The sequence below is a fragment of the Ambystoma mexicanum genome, chromosome 10, assembly GCF_040938575.1.
Source record: "Ambystoma mexicanum isolate Mex_15411 chromosome 10, UKY_AmexF1_1, whole genome shotgun sequence".
NCBI lineage: Eukaryota > Metazoa > Chordata > Amphibia > Caudata > Ambystomatidae > Ambystoma > Ambystoma mexicanum.
The window spans coordinates 152,927,156-152,945,528 of record NC_090932.1 but is presented as its reverse complement, the minus strand read 5'-3'; the positions used below and the strand labels follow the sequence as shown (position 1 = coordinate 152,945,528).

Sequence of the window (18,373 nt, the reverse complement as noted above, 5' to 3'; positions counted from 1 at the left end):
TGATTTTGTCTCTGGTTATTGTTCATACCTGCCATATCAGGCCGATATCCTACCCGGGGTCTGTCCCCTAAATACCTAGGGCTGATGTAGCTCTCTCTATTACTAGGATCATGTGATTGGAACATTGGTACAGGAAATGGCGATCTTTGTCGATTACCCCTTTGTTCAGGTGTCACATTATTTTTACCTTGGCTTTGAGCAGACTCAAGGGGCATTTTGGCTGACCTGATTTCCATTACTGTGGCTGAGGGTTCTTTAGATTTAGGTCTAGTATCTTTCATTTTATCACTTTCTCTACCCTGACAATAGAGTACCTCATATAGTTTTGTGCTTTGATGTACAATCCATTCAAGGGACTTGTCACGGTCAAATTCACGGACCAATTGGGATATGATGTCTTTCTGTAGCCCATAGAAGTATGCAGTTTTAAACTCATTGGAATTTGGGTCAAAAGATACATCAAAGGAGAAAATGCTCTTTTTAAGTCTTGTAAAAATTGGCGAGGGGATGTATTAGGTCCAGCAGTAATTGTGTAAGCGACTTTCTTTGCCTCCTGCAATGACTGAAAAGGAGAAAAATGACGCCTAATTTCTTTTTCAAACTCCAACCAGGTCATATTCTGCTGTTCATTTAATCCCCTTATGATGCTGGCCGTCGGGGCATCTAAAGTTAAATGAAAATATTGTCTGTACTGTTCCTTAGGTATCTGGAGTGCTTTAAAAATGTCATGCACCGCTTCTAAGTGATCCTCAATGCAGCATTCACCTCCCTTTTTAAGTGGTTTGATCAGGGCTTTAATGGATTTCATTATTTTTATGGGGCTACTTGTTGCAATGCATGGAATTGCACTATTTTGTGATTCAATCCTGTTTTCAGGTGTATGAGATTGGTGGCTGCCCCCAATGGGAGTATCAAATCCCCCAATGGCGCTGCAACCAAGTTCAGTCACCGGCCCAGTCACTGGAGCACTAGCTCTTTGGGCAGAGCTAGAATTCACCTCCACTCCATTGAATGTGGTACCCTGCTGCCTCTCCTAGGACCTGGGAATGCACATTTGCTGTTCTAAGTCCTTACACTTTTTAAGGAGTTTGTTTGCTTCATTTTGCAAATAGTTGTTTTCATCACTCATCTTATTAATCACCTCCTGCATGTCGCACATTTGCATTTGGTATTCATTGAAGTCTTTATTTCTCTTGTCTCTTTCTTGAATCATTTTAATCATTTCTTGTTCTGCACTCTGGAGATCACATTCTTTTTCACAATGTTCTTTTTGTAAAATCTGCATTTCTGAAACAACCTCATCTTTATCCTGTCTAATGTGGCCCACTAAGGCTTTTAAGTGTACCAATTCTTGCTCACTATCCTCAAATTGTTTCTTGCTTTTGGATAACTGAGCATCAAAGTCTCTGCATTTTAATTGCATGTATTTTTGGCATACATGCAATTCTGCTCTTAACATTTCCTGATTTTTACTTGCCCCATCTAATTCAGTCTTTAACCTGTTAATTAGCTGGGTATCATTCTCCTGTATTCGCAGGGACTTATTCAAAATAAACCATATTTTGCCGCATAGCCGTATTAAACAGTCTTTCTCTGCACTTTTATCGGCTGCATTCAATAATCTTGTAAGGCAGACCTGAATTATGCTGCCTTCTGCAAAAATATTGTCTAGTTTTTCTTTCTGCACCTCACCCTGTATGCGGTCACGCCATTCTAAGGTGCTGTACGACGACCACGTCCCATGTGCAAACAACTTTGCCTCTAAATATTGCACTAGGTCTGAAAATGTGGTTTCCCTTTGTGACATTCTGAAATTCGTTTTTAGTGGCACACTGCTATTATAAAATGGGTTCCCTTTAATGTGCAAATTGCAGTGTGAGACACGCTTGCAACGCCCAGTAGGTACTCTATGATCACTTTCCCGGCCTGCAACGCACCATAAATATGTTGGGTATTTTGTGGATATTTGGGGCTTTGCGGTATTTTCTTACCACCAAAATACCTTTAGCAATAATCACTCTCTGTATTCATATTGGGTCACACATAACAATAATACATTGCATTATTTCAGAATTCAGACCTATTTAGATAATGTGCGCGATAATTTGCGTGGTTGGTTGGTATAGTGAAACAAAGGGGGGTCTGGGAATCTCTCTACCAGCACGAACACAGCCCAATGACCTGTTCTTGGGTGAATAACCCCTGGGAGAGACTCTACCAAGTCTTTAGCTCACTGTCCCTTTCACAGAGAAGAAATTTCCCCGCATATCAGCCTTTGTCCTGCCCAGGGGCAGTCCTGCGCCGAAATGCTAGGCAATTCTCCTCTGAACAAGAGTACCATCAGTAACCCCATACACGTGTTTCAGCCTTGTTGGGCATCATCAGTGAGGTGAAACTGGTGCCTCTCTAAGAACAGTGAGCAAGGGGTCCACGTCTGGATCGCCCTGTTAACTTAGGGTGAAACCCAAAGTTAATTTATTTAAAACAAAGGGGGGTCTGGGAATCTCTCTACCAGCACGAACACAGCCCAATGACCTGTTCTTGGGTGAATAACCCCTGGGAGAGACTCTACCAAGTCTTTAGCTCACTGTCCCTTTCACAGAGAAGAAATTTCCCCTCATATCAGCCTTTGTCCTGCCCAGGGGCAGTCCTGCGCCGAAATGCTAGGCAATTCTCCTCTGAACAAGAGTACCATCAGTAACCCCATACACGTGTTTCAGCCTTGTTGGGCATCATCAGTGAGGTGAAACTGGTGCCTCTCTAAGAACAGTGAGCAAGGGGTCCACGTCTGGATCGCCCTGTTAACTTAGGGTGAAACCCAAAGTTAATTTATTTAAAACAAAGGGGGGTCTGGGAATCTCTCTACCAGCACGAACACAGCCCAATGACCTGTTCTTGGGTGAATAACCCCTGGGAGAGACTCTACCAAGTCTTTAGCTCACTGTCCCTTTCACAGAGAAGAAATTTCCCCGCATATCAGCCTTTGTCCTGCCCAGGGGCAGTCCTGCGCCGAAATGCTAGGCAATTCTCCTCTGAACAAGAGTACCATCAGTAACCCCATACACGTGTTTCAGCCTTGTTGGGCATCATCAGTGAGGTGAAACTGGTGCCTCTCTAAGAACAGTGAGCAAGGGGTCCACGTCTGGATCGCCCTGTTAACTTAGGGTGAAACCCAAAGTTAATTTATTTAAAACAAAGGGGGGTCTGGGAATCTCTCTACCAGCACGAACACAGCCCAATGACCTGTTCTTGGGTGAATAACCCCTGGGAGAGACTCTACCAAGTCTTTAGCTCACTGTCCCTTTCACAGAGAAGAAATTTCCCCGCATATCAGCCTTTGTCCTGCCCAGGGGCAGTCCTGCGCCGAAATGCTAGGCAATTCTCCTCTGAACAAGAGTACCATCAGTAACCCCATACACGTGTTTCAGCCTTGTTGGGCATCATCAGTGAGGTGAAACTGGTGCCTCTCTAAGAACAGTGAGCAAGGGGTCCACGTCTGGATCGCCCTGTTAACTTAGGGTGAAACCCAAAGTTAATTTATTTAAAACAAAGGGGGGTCTGGGAATCTCTCTACCAGCACGAACACAGCCCAATGACCTGTTCTTGGGTGAATAGCCCCTGGGAGAGACTCTACCAAGTCTTTAGCTCACTGTCCCTTTCACAGAGAAGAAATTTCCCCGCATATCAGCCTTTGTCCTGCCCAGGGGCAGTCCTGCGCCGAAATGCTAGGCAATTCTCCTCTGAACAAGAGTACCATCAGTAACCCCATACACGTGTTTCAGCCTTGTTGGGCATCATCAGTGAGGTGAAACTGGTGCCTCTTTAAGAACAGTGAGCAAGGGGTCCACGTCTGGATCGCCCTGTTAACTTAGGGTGAAACCCAAAGTTAATTTATTTAAAACAAAGGGGGGTCTGGGAATCTCTCTACCAGCACGAACACAGCCCAATGACCTGTTCTTGGGTGAATAACCCCTCGGAGAGACTCTACCAAGTCTTTAGCTCACTGTCCCTTTCACAGAGAAGAAATTTCCCCGCATATCAGCCTTTGTCCTGCCCAGGGGCAGTCCTGCGCCGAAATGCTAGGCAATTCTCCTCTGAACAAGAGTACCATCAGTAACCCCATACACGTGTTTCAGCCTTGTTGGGCATCATCAGTGAGGTGAAACTGGTGCCTCTCTAAGAACAGTGAGCAAGGGGTCCACGTCTGGATCGCCCTGTTAACTTAGGGTGAAACCCAAAGTTAATTTATTTAAAACAAAGGGGGGTCTGGGAATCTCTCTACCAGCACGAACACAGCCCAATGACCTGTTCTTGGGTGAATAACCCCTGGGAGAGACTCTACCAAGTCTTTAGCTCACTGTCCCTTTCACAGAGAAGAAATTTCCCCGCATATCAGCCTTTGTCCTGCCCAGGGGCAGTCCTGCGCCGAAATGCTAGGCAATTCTCCTCTGAACAAGAGTACCATCAGTAACCCCATACACGTGTTTCAGCATTGTTGGGCATCATCAGTGAGGTGAAACTGGTGCCTCTCTAAGAACAGTGAGCAAGGGGTCCACGTCTGGATCGCCCTGTTAACTTAGGGTGAAACCCAAAGTTAATTTATTTAAAACAAAGGGGGGTCTGGGAATCTCTCTACCAGCACGAACACAGCCCAATGACCTGTTCTTGGGTGAATAACCCCTGGGAGAGACTCTACCAAGTCTTTAGCTCACTGTCCCTTTCACAGAGAAGAAATTTCCCCGCATATCAGCCTTTGTCCTGCCCAGGGGCAGTCCTGCGCCGAAATGCTAGGCAATTCTCCTCTGAACAAGAGTACCATCAGTAACCCCATACACGTGTTTCAGCCTTGTTGGGCATCATCAGTGAGGTGAAACTGGTGCCTCTCTAAGAACAGTGAGCAAGGGGTCCACGTCTGGATCGCCCTGTTAACTTAGGGTGAAACCCAAAGTTAATTTATTTAAAACAAAGGGGGGTCTGGGAATCTCTCTACCAGCACGAACACAGCCCAATGACCTGTTCTTGGGTGAATAACCCCTGGGAGAGACTCTACCAAGTCTTTAGCTCACTGTCCCTTTCACAGAGAAGAAATTTCCCCGCATATCAGCCTTTGTCCTGCCCAGGGGCAGTCCTGCGCCGAAATGCTAGGCAATTCTCCTCTGAACAAGAGTACCATCAGTAACCCCATACACGTGTTTCAGCCTTGTTGGGCATCATCAGTGAGGTGAAACTGGTGCCTCTCTAAGAACAGTGAGCAAGGGGTCCACGTCTGGATCGCCCTGTTAACTTAGGGTGAAACCCAAAGTTAATTTATTTAAAACAAAGGGGGGGCTGGGAATCTCTCTACCAGCACGAACACAGCCCAATGACCTGTTCTTGGGTGAATAACCCCTGGGAGAGACTCTACCAAGTCTTTAGCTCACTGTCCCTTTCACAGAGAAGAAATTTCCCCGCATATCAGCCTTTGTCCTGCCCAGGGGCAGTCCTGCGCCGAAATGCTAGGCAATTCTCCTCTGAACAAGAGTACCATCAGTAACCCCATACACGTGTTTCAGCCTTGTTGGGCATCATCAGTGAGGTGAAACTGGTGCCTCTCTAAGAACAGTGAGCAAGGGGTCCACGTCTGGATCGCCCTGTTAACTTAGGGTGAAACCCAAAGTTAATTTATTTAAAACAAAGGGGGGACTGGGAATCTCTCTACCAGCACGAACACAGCCCAATGACCTGTTCTTGGGTGAATAACCCCTGGGAGAGACTCTACCAAGTCTTTAGCTCACTGTCCCTTTCACAGAGAAGAAATTTCCCCGCATATCAGCCTTTGTCCTGCCCAGGGGCAGTCCTGCGCCGAAATGCTAGGCAATTCTCCTCTGAACAAGAGTACTATCAGTAACCCCATACACGTGTTTCAGCCTTGTTGGGCATCATCAGTGAGGTGAAACTGGTGCCTCTCTAAGAACAGTGAGCAAGGGGTCCACGTCTGGATCGCCCTGTTAACTTAGGGTGAAACCCAAAGTTAATTTATTTAAAACAAAGGGGGGTCTGGGAATCTCTCTACCAGCACGAACACAGCCCAATGACCTGTTCTTGGGTGAATAACCCCTGGGAGAGACTCTACCAAGTCTTTAGCTCACTGTCCCTTTCACAGAGAAGAAATTTCCCCGCATATCAGCCTTTGTCCTGCCCAGGGGCAGTCCTGCGCCGAAATGCTAGGCAATTCTCCTCTGAACAAGAGTACCATCAGTAACCCCATACACGTGTTTCAGCCTTGTTGGGCATCATCAGTGAGGTGAAACTGGTGCCTCTCTAAGAACAGTGAGCAAGGGGTCCACGTCTGGATCGCCCTGTTAACTTAGGGTGAAACCCAAAGTTAATTTATTTAAAACAAAGGGGGGTCTGGGAATCTCTCTACCAGCACGAACACAGCCCAATGACCTGTTCTTGGGTGAATAACCCCTGGGAGAGACTCTACCAAGTCTTTAGCTCACTGTCCCTTTCACAGAGAAGAAATTTCCCTGCATATCAGCCTTTGTCCTGCCCAGGGGCAGTCCTGCGGCGAAATGCTAGGCAATTCTCCTCTGAACAAGAGTACCATCAGTAACCCCATACACGTGTTTCAGCCTTGTTGGGCATCATCAGTGAGGTGAAACTGGTGCCTCTCTAAGAACAGTGAGCAAGGGGTCCACGTCTGGATCGCCCTGTTAACTTAGGGTGAAACCCAAAGTTAATTTATTTAAAACAAAGGGGGGTCTGGGAATCTCTCTACCAGCACGAACACAGCCCAATGACCTGTTCTTGGGTGAATAACCCCTGGGAGAGACTCTACCAAGTCTTTAGCTCACTGTCCCTTTCACAGAGAAGACATTTCCCCGCATATCAGCCTTTGTCCTGCCCAGGGGCAGTCCTGCGCCGAAATGCTAGGCAATTCTCCTCTGAACAAGAGTACCATCAGTAACCCCATACACGTGTTTCAGCCTTGTTGGGCATCATCAGTGAGGTGAAACTGGTGCCTCTCTAAGAACAGTGAGCAAGGGGTCCACGTCTGGATCGCCCTGTTAACTTAGGGTGAAACCCAAAGTTAATTTATTTAAAACAAAGGGGGGTCTGGGAATCTCTCTACCAGCACGAACACAGCCCAATGACCTGTTCTTGGGTGAATAACCCCTGGGAGAGACTCTACCAAGTCTTTAGCTCACTGTCCCTTTCACAGAGAAGAAATTTCCCCGCATATCAGCCTTTGTCCTGCCCAGGGGCAGTCCTGCGCCGAAATGCTAGGCAATTCTCCTCTGAACAAGAGTACCATCAGTAACCCCATACACGTGTTTCAGCCTTGTTGGGCATCATCAGTGAGGTGAAACTGGTGCCTCTCTAAGAACAGTGAGCAAGGGGTCCACGTCTGGATCGCCCTGTTAACTTAGGGTGAAACCCAAAGTTAATTTATTTAAAACAAAGGGGGGTCTGGGAATCTCTCTACCAGCACGAACACAGCCCAATGACCTGTTCTTGGGTGAATAACCCCTGGGAGAGACTCTACCAAGTCTTTAGCTCACTTTCCCTTTCACAGAGAAGAAATTTCCCCGCATATCAGCCTTTGTCCTGCCCAGGGGCAGTCCTGCGCCGAAATGCTAGGCAATTCTCCTCTGAACAAGAGTACCATCAGTAACCCCATACACGTGTTTCAGCCTTGTTGGGCATCATCAGTGAGGTGAAACTGGTGCCTCTCTAAGAACAGTGAGCAAGGGGTCCACGTCTGGATCGCCCTGTTAACTTAGGGTGAAACCCAAAGTTAATTTATTTAAAACAAAGGGGGGTCTGGGAATCTCTCTACCAGCACGAACACAGCCCAATGACCTGTTCTTGGGTGAATAACCCCTGGGAGAGACTCTACCAAGTCTTTAGCTCACTGTCCCTTTCACAGAGAAGAAATTTCCCCGCATATCAGCCTTTGTCCTGCCCAGGGGCAGTCCTGCGCCGAAATGCTAGGCAATTCTCCTCTGAACAAGAGTACCATCAGTAACCCCATACACGTGTTTCAGCCTTGTTGGGCATCATCAGTGAGGTGAAACTGGTGCCTCTCTAAGAACAGTGAGCAAGGGGTCCACGTCTGGATCGCCCTGTTAACTTAGGGTGAAAGCCAAAGTTAATTTATTTAAAACAAAGGGGGGTCTGGGAATCTCTCTACCAGCACGAACACAGCCCAATGACCTGTTCTTGGGTGAATAACCCCTGGGAGAGACTCTACCAAGTCTTTAGCTCACTGTCCCTTTCACAGAGAAGAAATTTCCCCGCATATCAGCCTTTGTCCTGCCCAGGGGCAGTCCTGCGCCGAAATGCTAGGCAATTCTCCTCTGAACAAGAGTACCATCAGTAACCCCATACACGTGTTTCAGCCTTGTTGGGCATCATCAGTGAGGTGAAACTGGTGCCTCTCTAAGAACAGTGAGCAAGGGGTCCACGTCTGGATCGCCCTGTTAACTTAGGGTGAAACCCAAAGTTAATTTATTTAAAACAAAGGGGGGTCTGGGAATCTCTCTACCAGCACGAACACAGCCCAATGACCTGTTCTTGGGTGAATAACCCCTGGGAGAGACTCTACCAAGTCTTTAGCTCACTGTCCCTTTCACAGAGAAGAAATTTCCCCGCATATCAGCCTTTGTCCTGCCCAGGGGCAGTCCTGCGCCGAAATGCTAGGCAATTCTCCTCTGAACAACAGTACCATCAGTAACCCCATACACGTGTTTCAGCCTTGTTGGGCATCATCAGTGAGGTGAAACTGGTGCCTCTCTAAGAACAGTGAGCAAGGGGTCCACGTCTGGATCGCCCTGTTAACTTAGGGTGAAACCCAAAGTTAATTTATTTAAAACAAAGGGGGTCTGGGAATCTCTCTACCAGCACGAACACAGCCCAATGACCTGTTCTTGGGTGAATAACCCCTGGGAGAGACTCTACCAAGTCTTTAGCTCACTGTCCCTTTCACAGAGAAGAAATTTCCCCGCATATCAGCCTTTGTCCTGCCCAGGGGCAGTCCTGCGCCGAAATGCTAGGCAATTCTCCTCTGAACAAGAGTACCATCAGTAACCCCATACACGTGTTTCAGCCTTGTTGGGCATCATCAGTGAGGTGAAACAGGGCGATCCAGACGTGGACCCCTTGCTCACTGTTCTTAGAGAGGCACCAGTTTCACCTCACTGATGATGCCCAACAAGGCTGAAACACGTGTATGGGGTTACTGATGGTACTCTTGTTCAGAGGAGAATTGCCTAGCATTTCGGCGCTGGACTGCCCCAGGGCAGGACAAAGGCTGATATGCGGGGAAATTTCTTCTTTGTGAAAGGGACAGTGAGCTAAAGACTTGGTAGAGTCTCTCCCAGGGGTTATTCACCCAAGAACAGGTCATTGGGCTGTGTTCGTGCTGGTAGAGAGATTCCCAGACCCCCCTTTGTTTTGAATAAATTAACTTTGGGTTTCACCCTAAGTTAACAGGGCGATCCAGACGTGGACCCCTTGCTCACTGTTCTTAGAGAGGCACCAGTTTCACCTCACTGATGATGCCCAACAAGGCTGAAACACGTGTATGGGGTTACTGATGGTACTCTTGTTCAGAGGAGAATTGCCTAGCATTTCGGCGCTGGACTGCCCCAGGGCAGGACAAAGGCTGATATGCGGGGAAATTTCTTCTTTGTCAAAGGGACAGTGAGCTAAAGACTTGGTAGAGTCTCTCCCAGGGGTTATTCACCCAAGAACAGGTCATTGGGCTGTGTTCGTGCTGGTAGAGAGATTCCCAGACCCCCCTTTGTTTTGAATAAATTAACTTTGGGTTTCACCCTAAGTTAACAGGGCGATCCAGACGTGGACCCCTTGCTCACTGTTCTTAGAGAGGCACCAGTTTCACCTCACTGATGATGCCCAACAAGGCTGAAACACGTGTATGGGGTTACTGATGGTACTCTTGCTCAGAGGAGAATTGCCTAGCATTTCGGCGCTGGACTGCCCCAGGGCAGGACAAAGGCTGATATGCGGGGAAATTTCTTCTTTGTGAAAGGGACAGTGAGCTAAAGACTTGGTAGAGTCTCTCCCAGGGGTTATTCACCCAAGAACAGGTCATTGGGCTGTGTTCGTGCTGGTAGAGAGATTCCCAGACCCCCCTTTGTTTTGAATAAATTAACTTTGGGTTTCACCCTAAGTTAACAGGGCGATCCAGACGTGGACCCCTTGCTCACTGTTCTTAGAGAGGCACCAGTTTCACCTCACTGATGATGCCCAACAAGGCTGAAACACGTGTATGGGGTTACTGATGGTACTCTTGTTCAGAGGAGAATTGCCTAGCATTTCGGCGCTGGACTGCCCCAGGGCAGGACAAAGGCTGATATGCGGGGAAATTTCTTCTTTGTGAAAGGGACAGTGAGCTAAAGACTTGGTAGAGTCTCTCCCAGGGGTTATTCACCCAAGAACAGGTCATTGGGCTGTGTTCGTGCTGGTAGAGAGATTCCCAGACCCCCCTTTGTTTTAAATAAATTAACTTTGGGTTTCACCCTAAGTTAACAGGGCGATCCAGACGTGGACCCCTTGCTCACTGTTCTTAGAGAGGCACCAGTTTCACCTCACTGATGATGCCCAACAAGGCTGAAACACGTGTATGGGGTTACTGATGGTACTCTTGTTCAGAGGAGAATTGCCTAGCATTTCGGCGCTGGGCTGCCCCAGGGCAGGACAAAGGCTGATATGCGGGGAAATTTCTTCTTTGTGAAAGGGACAGTGAGCTAAAGACTTGGTAGAGTCTCTCCCAGGGGTTATTCACCCAAGAACAGGTCATTGGGCTGTGTTCGTGCTGGTAGAGAGATTCCCAGACCCCCCTTTGTTTTGGTTGGTATAGTGGTTGGTTTATTTGTGGCCCCAATATCCAACATCCCTTGTTTTTTATCTAGATTGTTCTTGATCACTAGAGAGACCTCAGGCCTACATTTTAGGGATACCACATTTTCAGTGTTAGTGTTGTGTGCCACCATGGGCTATTGTGGTATTTTTGTGGTAATTTCCACTACCTTATATACGGTATGGAACTATGTCCAGAGAGTCTCTCTTCCCGTTGGCTCATGTACCTCCAACAAGCTATGCTACAAACAGTCACTCACAACTGTCCATACTGAATAGAATCATGCACACATCTGTTTTAAAATGACAATTGCACTGTTTAAAAATCTACCCACGTTTAAACCTTTTCCCATGCAAAATGAAAGAGAAATAATACACACTAGCTATCTGTTTTCAGATATTTTTGTATTATAGAAATTTCCTTTAAACACAGTTTGACCTTTTTTTACAGAAATAAATGAAATGGTACAACATTATTTGTGATAAAATGAACAGAGGGCTGCGAGAATATATTCAATTGGTAACATTAAATATGCTGATAAGGGACTGGGACTCCCTCGAATACACTGACTGAACAGTTTCACACACTTTCGCACAGCTCCCCCCTTCTCGTACACATGTGTTGCCTGATTTGCTTGATTCTTCTACCCAGCTCCCCCTCCAGCCTACCTCTGCAGGAGTATGTCCTGATACATTCTGGTTTCACCATCACTGTCTTGTGGCCAATGCTCACCGTTTCTCATGGTGGCCCTGAATCATGATGTTCCCATCTTCATCTTGTATCCAGGTTTGCAACATTATGTGTTACTATTGACTTCTGCAATTGTATTCGCTCTCCCCTCTTGCTTCTCCACTCTTTTTGACTGCTTACTCTCTGTTCTCTCCTCCTCTCCCTTTTCCTATCTCCTCCCCTCCTCCCCTTACTTTCTTCTATGTGCTTACTCTATCAGAATTGTCCCTGGACCTAGTATGATTGCAACCTCGTCTGTCCCCTCCCCCTCCCTTTACTTGTACGCCCACACCTCCAGCACTATCTGAAATGTCGTCAGGCCTAGTACGATAGTCACTTGTTTTGTTTCTCCCCTCCCTTTCTGCACCCCTCTCCCTCAGCTTTTGTTTTCTTTGGCTCTACCAGAAATGTCGTCAGGCCTAGTACGGAGTACGGTAGTCGCCTGTCTGTTTCCATTTCCTTCCCACTCTCTCCCTCCCTTCCTTATCCATGTCATATCTCTTGCACTATCTGAAATGTCGTTAGGCCGAGTACTGTAGTTAATTTCACATCCTTACTGTTCATGGCCTGTAAGAATGTCATTCTATTTTCTCTTGTTCCCTCCCTTGCCTTGAAGCGCTTTGAAACACATTGTGTATAGGCGCTATATAAATAAACTATCATATCATTGTAAAAAGGAAAATGTCATACTCATTTAGCAATGCAGAGACAGTTTAAGGGTTAAGTAATCACTTCCTCATCAAACGTACACAGATGACATTCTCCTCTCTTCATGTCTTCATCAAACATACAAAGATGACATTCTCCTCCCTTTCATTGCTAAGGTCACCAGAGGTGAAACACTCACACTACTTCTCAATATCAACAATGCATGCCTCATACAAGGCACCTTCCCAGGTGCACTAAAAACAGGATTGATCCTCCCCCTGCTGACGAAACACACACTCTACCTGAATGACTTGGCCAACTATCTCCTTAAAATGCATCTTACCTGGCTTGGGAAAGTGATTGTGATGACCATCGTCATCAAGTTGCATGAAAGGATCACTCAGTACAATCTTCTACTGGACTATCAAGCTGGTTCCCGGCCACAATGCAGCACAGAGACAGCCACCTTAAAGTTATTGATGGCGCTTTAGACATCCTGGATAAAGGGGACCCCTGCTTACTCATCCCCTAACTTATCTGCTGCCTTTGATACTGTTGACCAGGAAGGACCTGAAGACCCTACTCTTCAAAGAACTTCTTGCCTATCGCTGATTACTCCACTGAACCCTAGTTCTCCCTCTCTGGAGCCCCTGCATCCCCCCTCCTTCATCTTCTACCGGTCCCAGCTCCTCTGCTACCCCTACACTCTAATCATAACCTGCTGGGTGCATCCTGTTAGTGCAGCACTCCTTTGCTTCCCAGCTAGGTACATACAGACAAGGCTGTGTGTAATGCAGCCCCCCCCATATAACTACGGTCCCATGCAATTCATACACCTCATGCTTACTCCCAAAAGTGTATTACTTGCCGTGTCTAATGTCAGATTCGTAAGTATGTTGGTTTGCTCTCAACAAGATCCTACTGTTCCTTGTTAATGTCCCTTTGGATTACCATGTGGGAAAGCTGTGCCGGTAGATCGTTCTAAAGCCTCATATTCCTGCCTGGCTTAGACTCTATTCAGCTCTTCTTCTTTCTGTCTTGTTCTCCTGCACCCCTGTAATCTTCTTTCCATCTCATTCAGCTTTAACTGTGATGGGAGAACTGTCGTATCATTGGTTTTTAAAATACCTACTTCCATTCCTCTTCTACGGTAATCTCCCAAGTCCCCCATCCCATCCCGCAGGTCCTCATATGAGGACAGTGGCCTAGCAGTCAAAATCAGGGCACGTGATCAATTAAAGTAAGTCATATATTTTTCAACACAGATGAAACACGCTCTACAACACAGCAGCCTCCTAAACCTTGCCCTAGAAATGTCTAAAATACACCTAAATGGTCACAGTAACCAGAGAAGGAATTGGGTCAGGAACATGACGGAGCTGGGCTCCGGCAAAAAATGTCTTGCGGAGCGCTGTTCCGTAATAGTCCCGAGGTTCAAACCGCCCCTCGCCCCCCCTCACCACAAGTTGAGGAAGCTGTCTGCCACACATGTCCTCAACTTTGTGCGTTTGGAGCCTGCCCCAAATCAACATTGTGTGAGTCTAAATGCCAGCAGCAAAATGCAAAGAGTGTTTCTGTTAACGGATCTTTACAGTGCATCACCAAAATGTATGGTGGTGTGCAGTATGCTTGCACAGTTGTCAAATGAACGGAGGATGTCATAGAAATACGTAATTTAAAACATTTCTCTATTTCTTTTTCTAGGTCTTTCCGCGGTAACACCCATCAACGACTTCTACTGCACTGACTCCTTCCCTATGATTAAGGGCGAACGGCTCATGCGTTGTAAACTCACAGGCATATATCGACTGCTGGATCTTTATGGCTGGGCCCAGCTCAGCAACACGTATGTTACGGTGAGTATTAACTCGACATCTTCAAGGCAGTCTAAGTGTAGAGCTATGGATTGCTGTCTGGCAGGGTCAGACCTGCCGGGCACAGTGGCTCCGGCAGGCAAACCCGTAGTTTTCCGGTCCGGGACCAAGGGTGCCGGTGAGCTGACCGGTACCCTTATTTCCAGACTGGCAAACTCGGCATGAGGCCCATTGTATCGTTTACCTCAGGGTTCTCAACCTGTAGCTCTGTAGAAGTTTTGAATTACCACTCGCCATTGATAATGCTTTATAGGGATGATGGTAATCGTAGTCCAAAATATCTGGAGAGCCAATGGTTGCAGACCCCTTGTTATCAAAGTCGACCTGTAGGAGGCCTGGCTTTCACCTGTATGTATCATTAATGTCAGTGTGTATAGGCCCATATTACCAAATTACTGTGAATGCAAGTGATAATGATGTGTTATAATATATCACTTACCCTTAAGCGCTTTGTATGGTACAAATATACATAGAATATCACCCAACCTGTGCTGGTACTGATTTATCAACCTCAGAAGATTGAAAGGCTGAATTGACCTTTCTAAGATTCCAACCTGCAGATCACTCACACATTGCAACAGCGAGCGTTCAATCCACTGAGTTATCTTACCAGCTATAGTAAAATGAGCTATTACATGTTTGAACGTTCTCAAAGTCAGAAAGCAAATTACACTCTGTAGTGGACACCATTAAACTGCAAAGTGTTACACTTGTGGAAGCCCCTGTTATTTTTAAAGATGCCTTAACAAGAAAGCCAGCCTCTCCAGAAACAAAGAGCCACACAAAACTGGCCAAAGCCCAGGAGCTTCAATTGTTTTGGGGTAGCAAGGGAGAGCTCAGGGGTCGCATGTACAACCCCTGAAAACCCCCAAATGATGTCCCTGCGCAGTAACCAACTTCGCACTGGTAGAAAACGAAAACAAGGTTTTACATATCAAAAGAACGTCGGAAGAAAAAGTCATCCGCTAATGCTGTTAAATTGTTTAATGACTTTGCCCGAACGCTTTGCTTTTCCCAAAATTGAATGGTCTTTATTACAAAAGCGTTTTAATGGGACAATCCCACTGAAAAACGCTTTGCAAATCAGGCCCAATGCTGTCTCCTATATTTCTGGAAGTAGTAAACAAAGGGGTTTCCCTAAAAATCAACTTGCACCTATTATTTGTTTATGATGTAAGGTGCTGCATGCAGAAAAACAACAAAAAGCTGTCTAGCAAGGGGTGCAGTGGGGAGAGGAATCTGTGGGCTACATTCAAAGCTATACTTTGCCGCAGTGTTACACATGCCATGATACAACAGGCAAAGAGTACCAAGAGGGCCGTTGAGAGGCACTACAGTCGCTAGATGTTGTCAATGGTGTGAGATTGCTGAGAAAGTTACCTCTACTCTCTAATTGTGAAAGAGCAGGGTAAGGAAAGCTCTCTTGGAAGTTATTCTTCTGGGTGATTTCTTGAATTGCAAATGGTTCCTCTTGTGTCAAATTGGATATTTTTTTTATTTAAACCTTTGTACATCACTGGCCCTAAGTTTAAATGTACGAGGTGTGTGAAGGCATCATGAAGTACGACACAGACAACAGACTAAAAGTTAAAATAAAAGATGTTTATTAACTTAAATGTCAGGATGGTTGAAGGCCTAACTTGCCCTATGCTAGGGTGAAATGTCCCTACCTGAACGAAACTAAGGAAAGTCTGAGTCAAAGCATTCAACTTTAAAGTCTGTCCATGTGCAAACCCCATCCTTGACCTCACAACTACAATTAACCAATGTGTAGGGATGTCACAGACAAAGGAAATAGTTTTCAACTCAAAGTTCCGAGCTTCTTTTAGCTCACAGCTTACTTTCAGCTCCCCTTCCCCAAGTACAAGAAAGTTCCATGAAAAAGTCTCAAAGTTTACCTTTTCCCAGTTCAAGGCGAAATAGTTCCGAACCAATCCCTGGAGTTCCCTTCCCCAAGTTTCAAGTAACACAATCCAAAAGCAAAAGAGGTCTTGAGACTCTGCTCTCAAGACAACAAATATGGTTCTTGGAAGCCTCAGGGGACCCTTCCAGGGGTGGACTGGTCTATAGGGAACTCTGGAGATTTCCTGGTGGGCCTCTGCACATTGGGCCACTGTTGTGTGGTAACCTATTTTATTTTCCCATTTTCTCACAGGAAAAGGATCAGGCTTGCTGAAAATATCTAATTAGGGGCCACTTTTGGTTCCGAGTCCACCCCTGGTCCCTTCCCCAAGACTTCAATTCTGCCACCTCTTCTTGGTATAGTCTTTCCAAAGAAAAGAGTCTTAACAAAACATCAGGTCAACCTGCCCTTCTTTCTGGCCCACGTCGCCAGCTCGTATGTAGTGGTTTCCTTAAGCTGTTGTTCGGAGTTCTTTCACCATGCAGGGCTCTCTGGTCTAGGCACAATTGCACATACAAGTTTCCTTGGCACTTGCACCAAGTCACCTTCACTTAGCTCATCTTGGCTTTGTGGGTATTCTTGCACTTCCTTGGCTGGTTCTTATTAGCCTTGTGGCCCTGCCACCATGTGTTCCCCCACCTCCTGCCAAGCTGTGGCCTTTTCACACTACATTCACTCTCAAAAGGGTCACTGTTTGACTCTTTCCCCTTTTGAATACTCTTGTCTTTGATGTTTAAATTAGATTGTTGTGGCACATGTGCTCAATTTGGTTCAATGTGCAGGTGTGTACTTTTAGGGCCAGATTCATGGAAATGTGTGCAGAAATACTGCAAGGGCCATGCGCTGAGAAGGAGCCTGTTCTCAAAATGAAAAATGCGCGCCCCACGTATTCATGGAATTTACAGCACAAAGTAACCGTAATCGCAAGTTGTTGCCGGAATGCCCCCGACCTGCCCACCTGCAAAGCATAAACAGCCAGAGCAGCTACCTTTGTGCGCCCCCGGGGCGCAAATACATGCACCCTTCAAACAGTGTGTGGGGTCCCCGCAAGCAGGCCTGCATCTTGAGGACCCGGTGCTGGGTCCCAGGTAACTGTATCCGGCACCCCGACAACATGCCTATAAAAAACGTAACTCAGTAATTACTTGAGAAATCTGCATGTGAATCCCCGTAAACCGTTCCTGCACCCCGCTAAATTGCGTACGCGCATCCCCTAAATTAGATCAGAACCCTGGTTGAGTACACGCACCCCTATATCAGACATACAACCCCACCTCTGTACTACGATTCCTACGCACAAGTGTACTTATGCCTGCTGTCGGATGGGCTTTTTTCCCAGCCTAGAGGTTGCGCGATCGAATCCATGAATACGTCTTGTGCCGCACAATTGTGGGTGTGCGAGGGACGGCCTGGAGGCCGTCCCTCAGAGCGCCCATTTTTTTGCAAGTTCTTCCCTGCCTTTGGTGCCCTGACCCCTTCCCAGCCCTCTGCGCAAGCCACGTGCCGAGCCTGCATGAACTCCATGCAAGTCCAGGAAAAGTACCATACATTCGATTCCATGAATTGACGAAGGCAGATTTGAATGCAGTTTGGCGCGCAACTACCCTTTTTTCCATTTTTCCACGCAGATAATTACATGAATCAGCCCTTATTGTTCAGATTTAAAGTTCTGTTCAGTGCAAGATTCAATATGCACCTATTTGTTTCAATGTTTAAGTGTCCCTTTTGTTTGACATTCAAGGAACATTTATTTGTTCAAAGTTAAGTTTTTCTTTAGTTCAATATTCAATAAACACATTGTTGTTTCCTTATTGCAGACCAGTATTCCATTGCGGTCTTGTTGGAGCGCCCCAGAGCCTCTCTGCCCTCCCGATACTCACCCCCCTTCTGTGCTTTAGCAGTGCAAGCCCAGCTTGCCTGCCTTGTGCATCTCTCCGCACACAGGGAGCTTATCTGCCTCTGTTGTGACACGGGCAGCGTCCTCTCTTCTCCGGTTTCACTGCAGTTCTAGTTGCAGGCTCAGGGATCTGGAAGCCCCCAGGCTTGGGTCATACAACCCAGTTGCATCGGGTCCCCCAAGTGCACTATGTGTCTTGCTGGCGTCCTGGCTCGTGCTGCTCCAGTCCCATCATAGCTGCCTCTTCACACGTAGCTCCCTGTCTTGCGCTCCTTCTCTCTTTCTCTGTTTGACTGAACTCCATTTATACACCTGCATCCCCTACACCTGCAGCCCCTTGACAGGCTGAAGATGTGGCTGTCCAATTAGCCCTGCCTGACCACAATCAGAGGGACATGCCTGACTCTCACAACTCTTATTCAGCATCTTCCTCATCCCAGTACCAAAGTGGTGAA

General features: G+C 46.7%; 1 protein-coding gene across 5 annotated transcripts in view; it reads left to right on the top strand.

Annotated features, from left to right (window-relative positions):
* The window catches only part of ADD2 (adducin 2), a 573,955-nt gene that overhangs the window by 183,500 nt on the left and 372,082 nt on the right, over positions 1–18,373 (top strand). For all 5 annotated transcript variants that reach the window (XM_069617650.1, XM_069617649.1, XM_069617648.1 and 2 more), the window contains one exon: positions 13,949–14,100. In XM_069617650.1, coding sequence (XP_069473751.1) covers positions 13,949–14,100 — 152 coding nt within the window. The remainder of the gene's footprint in view (positions 1–13,948; positions 14,101–18,373) is intronic.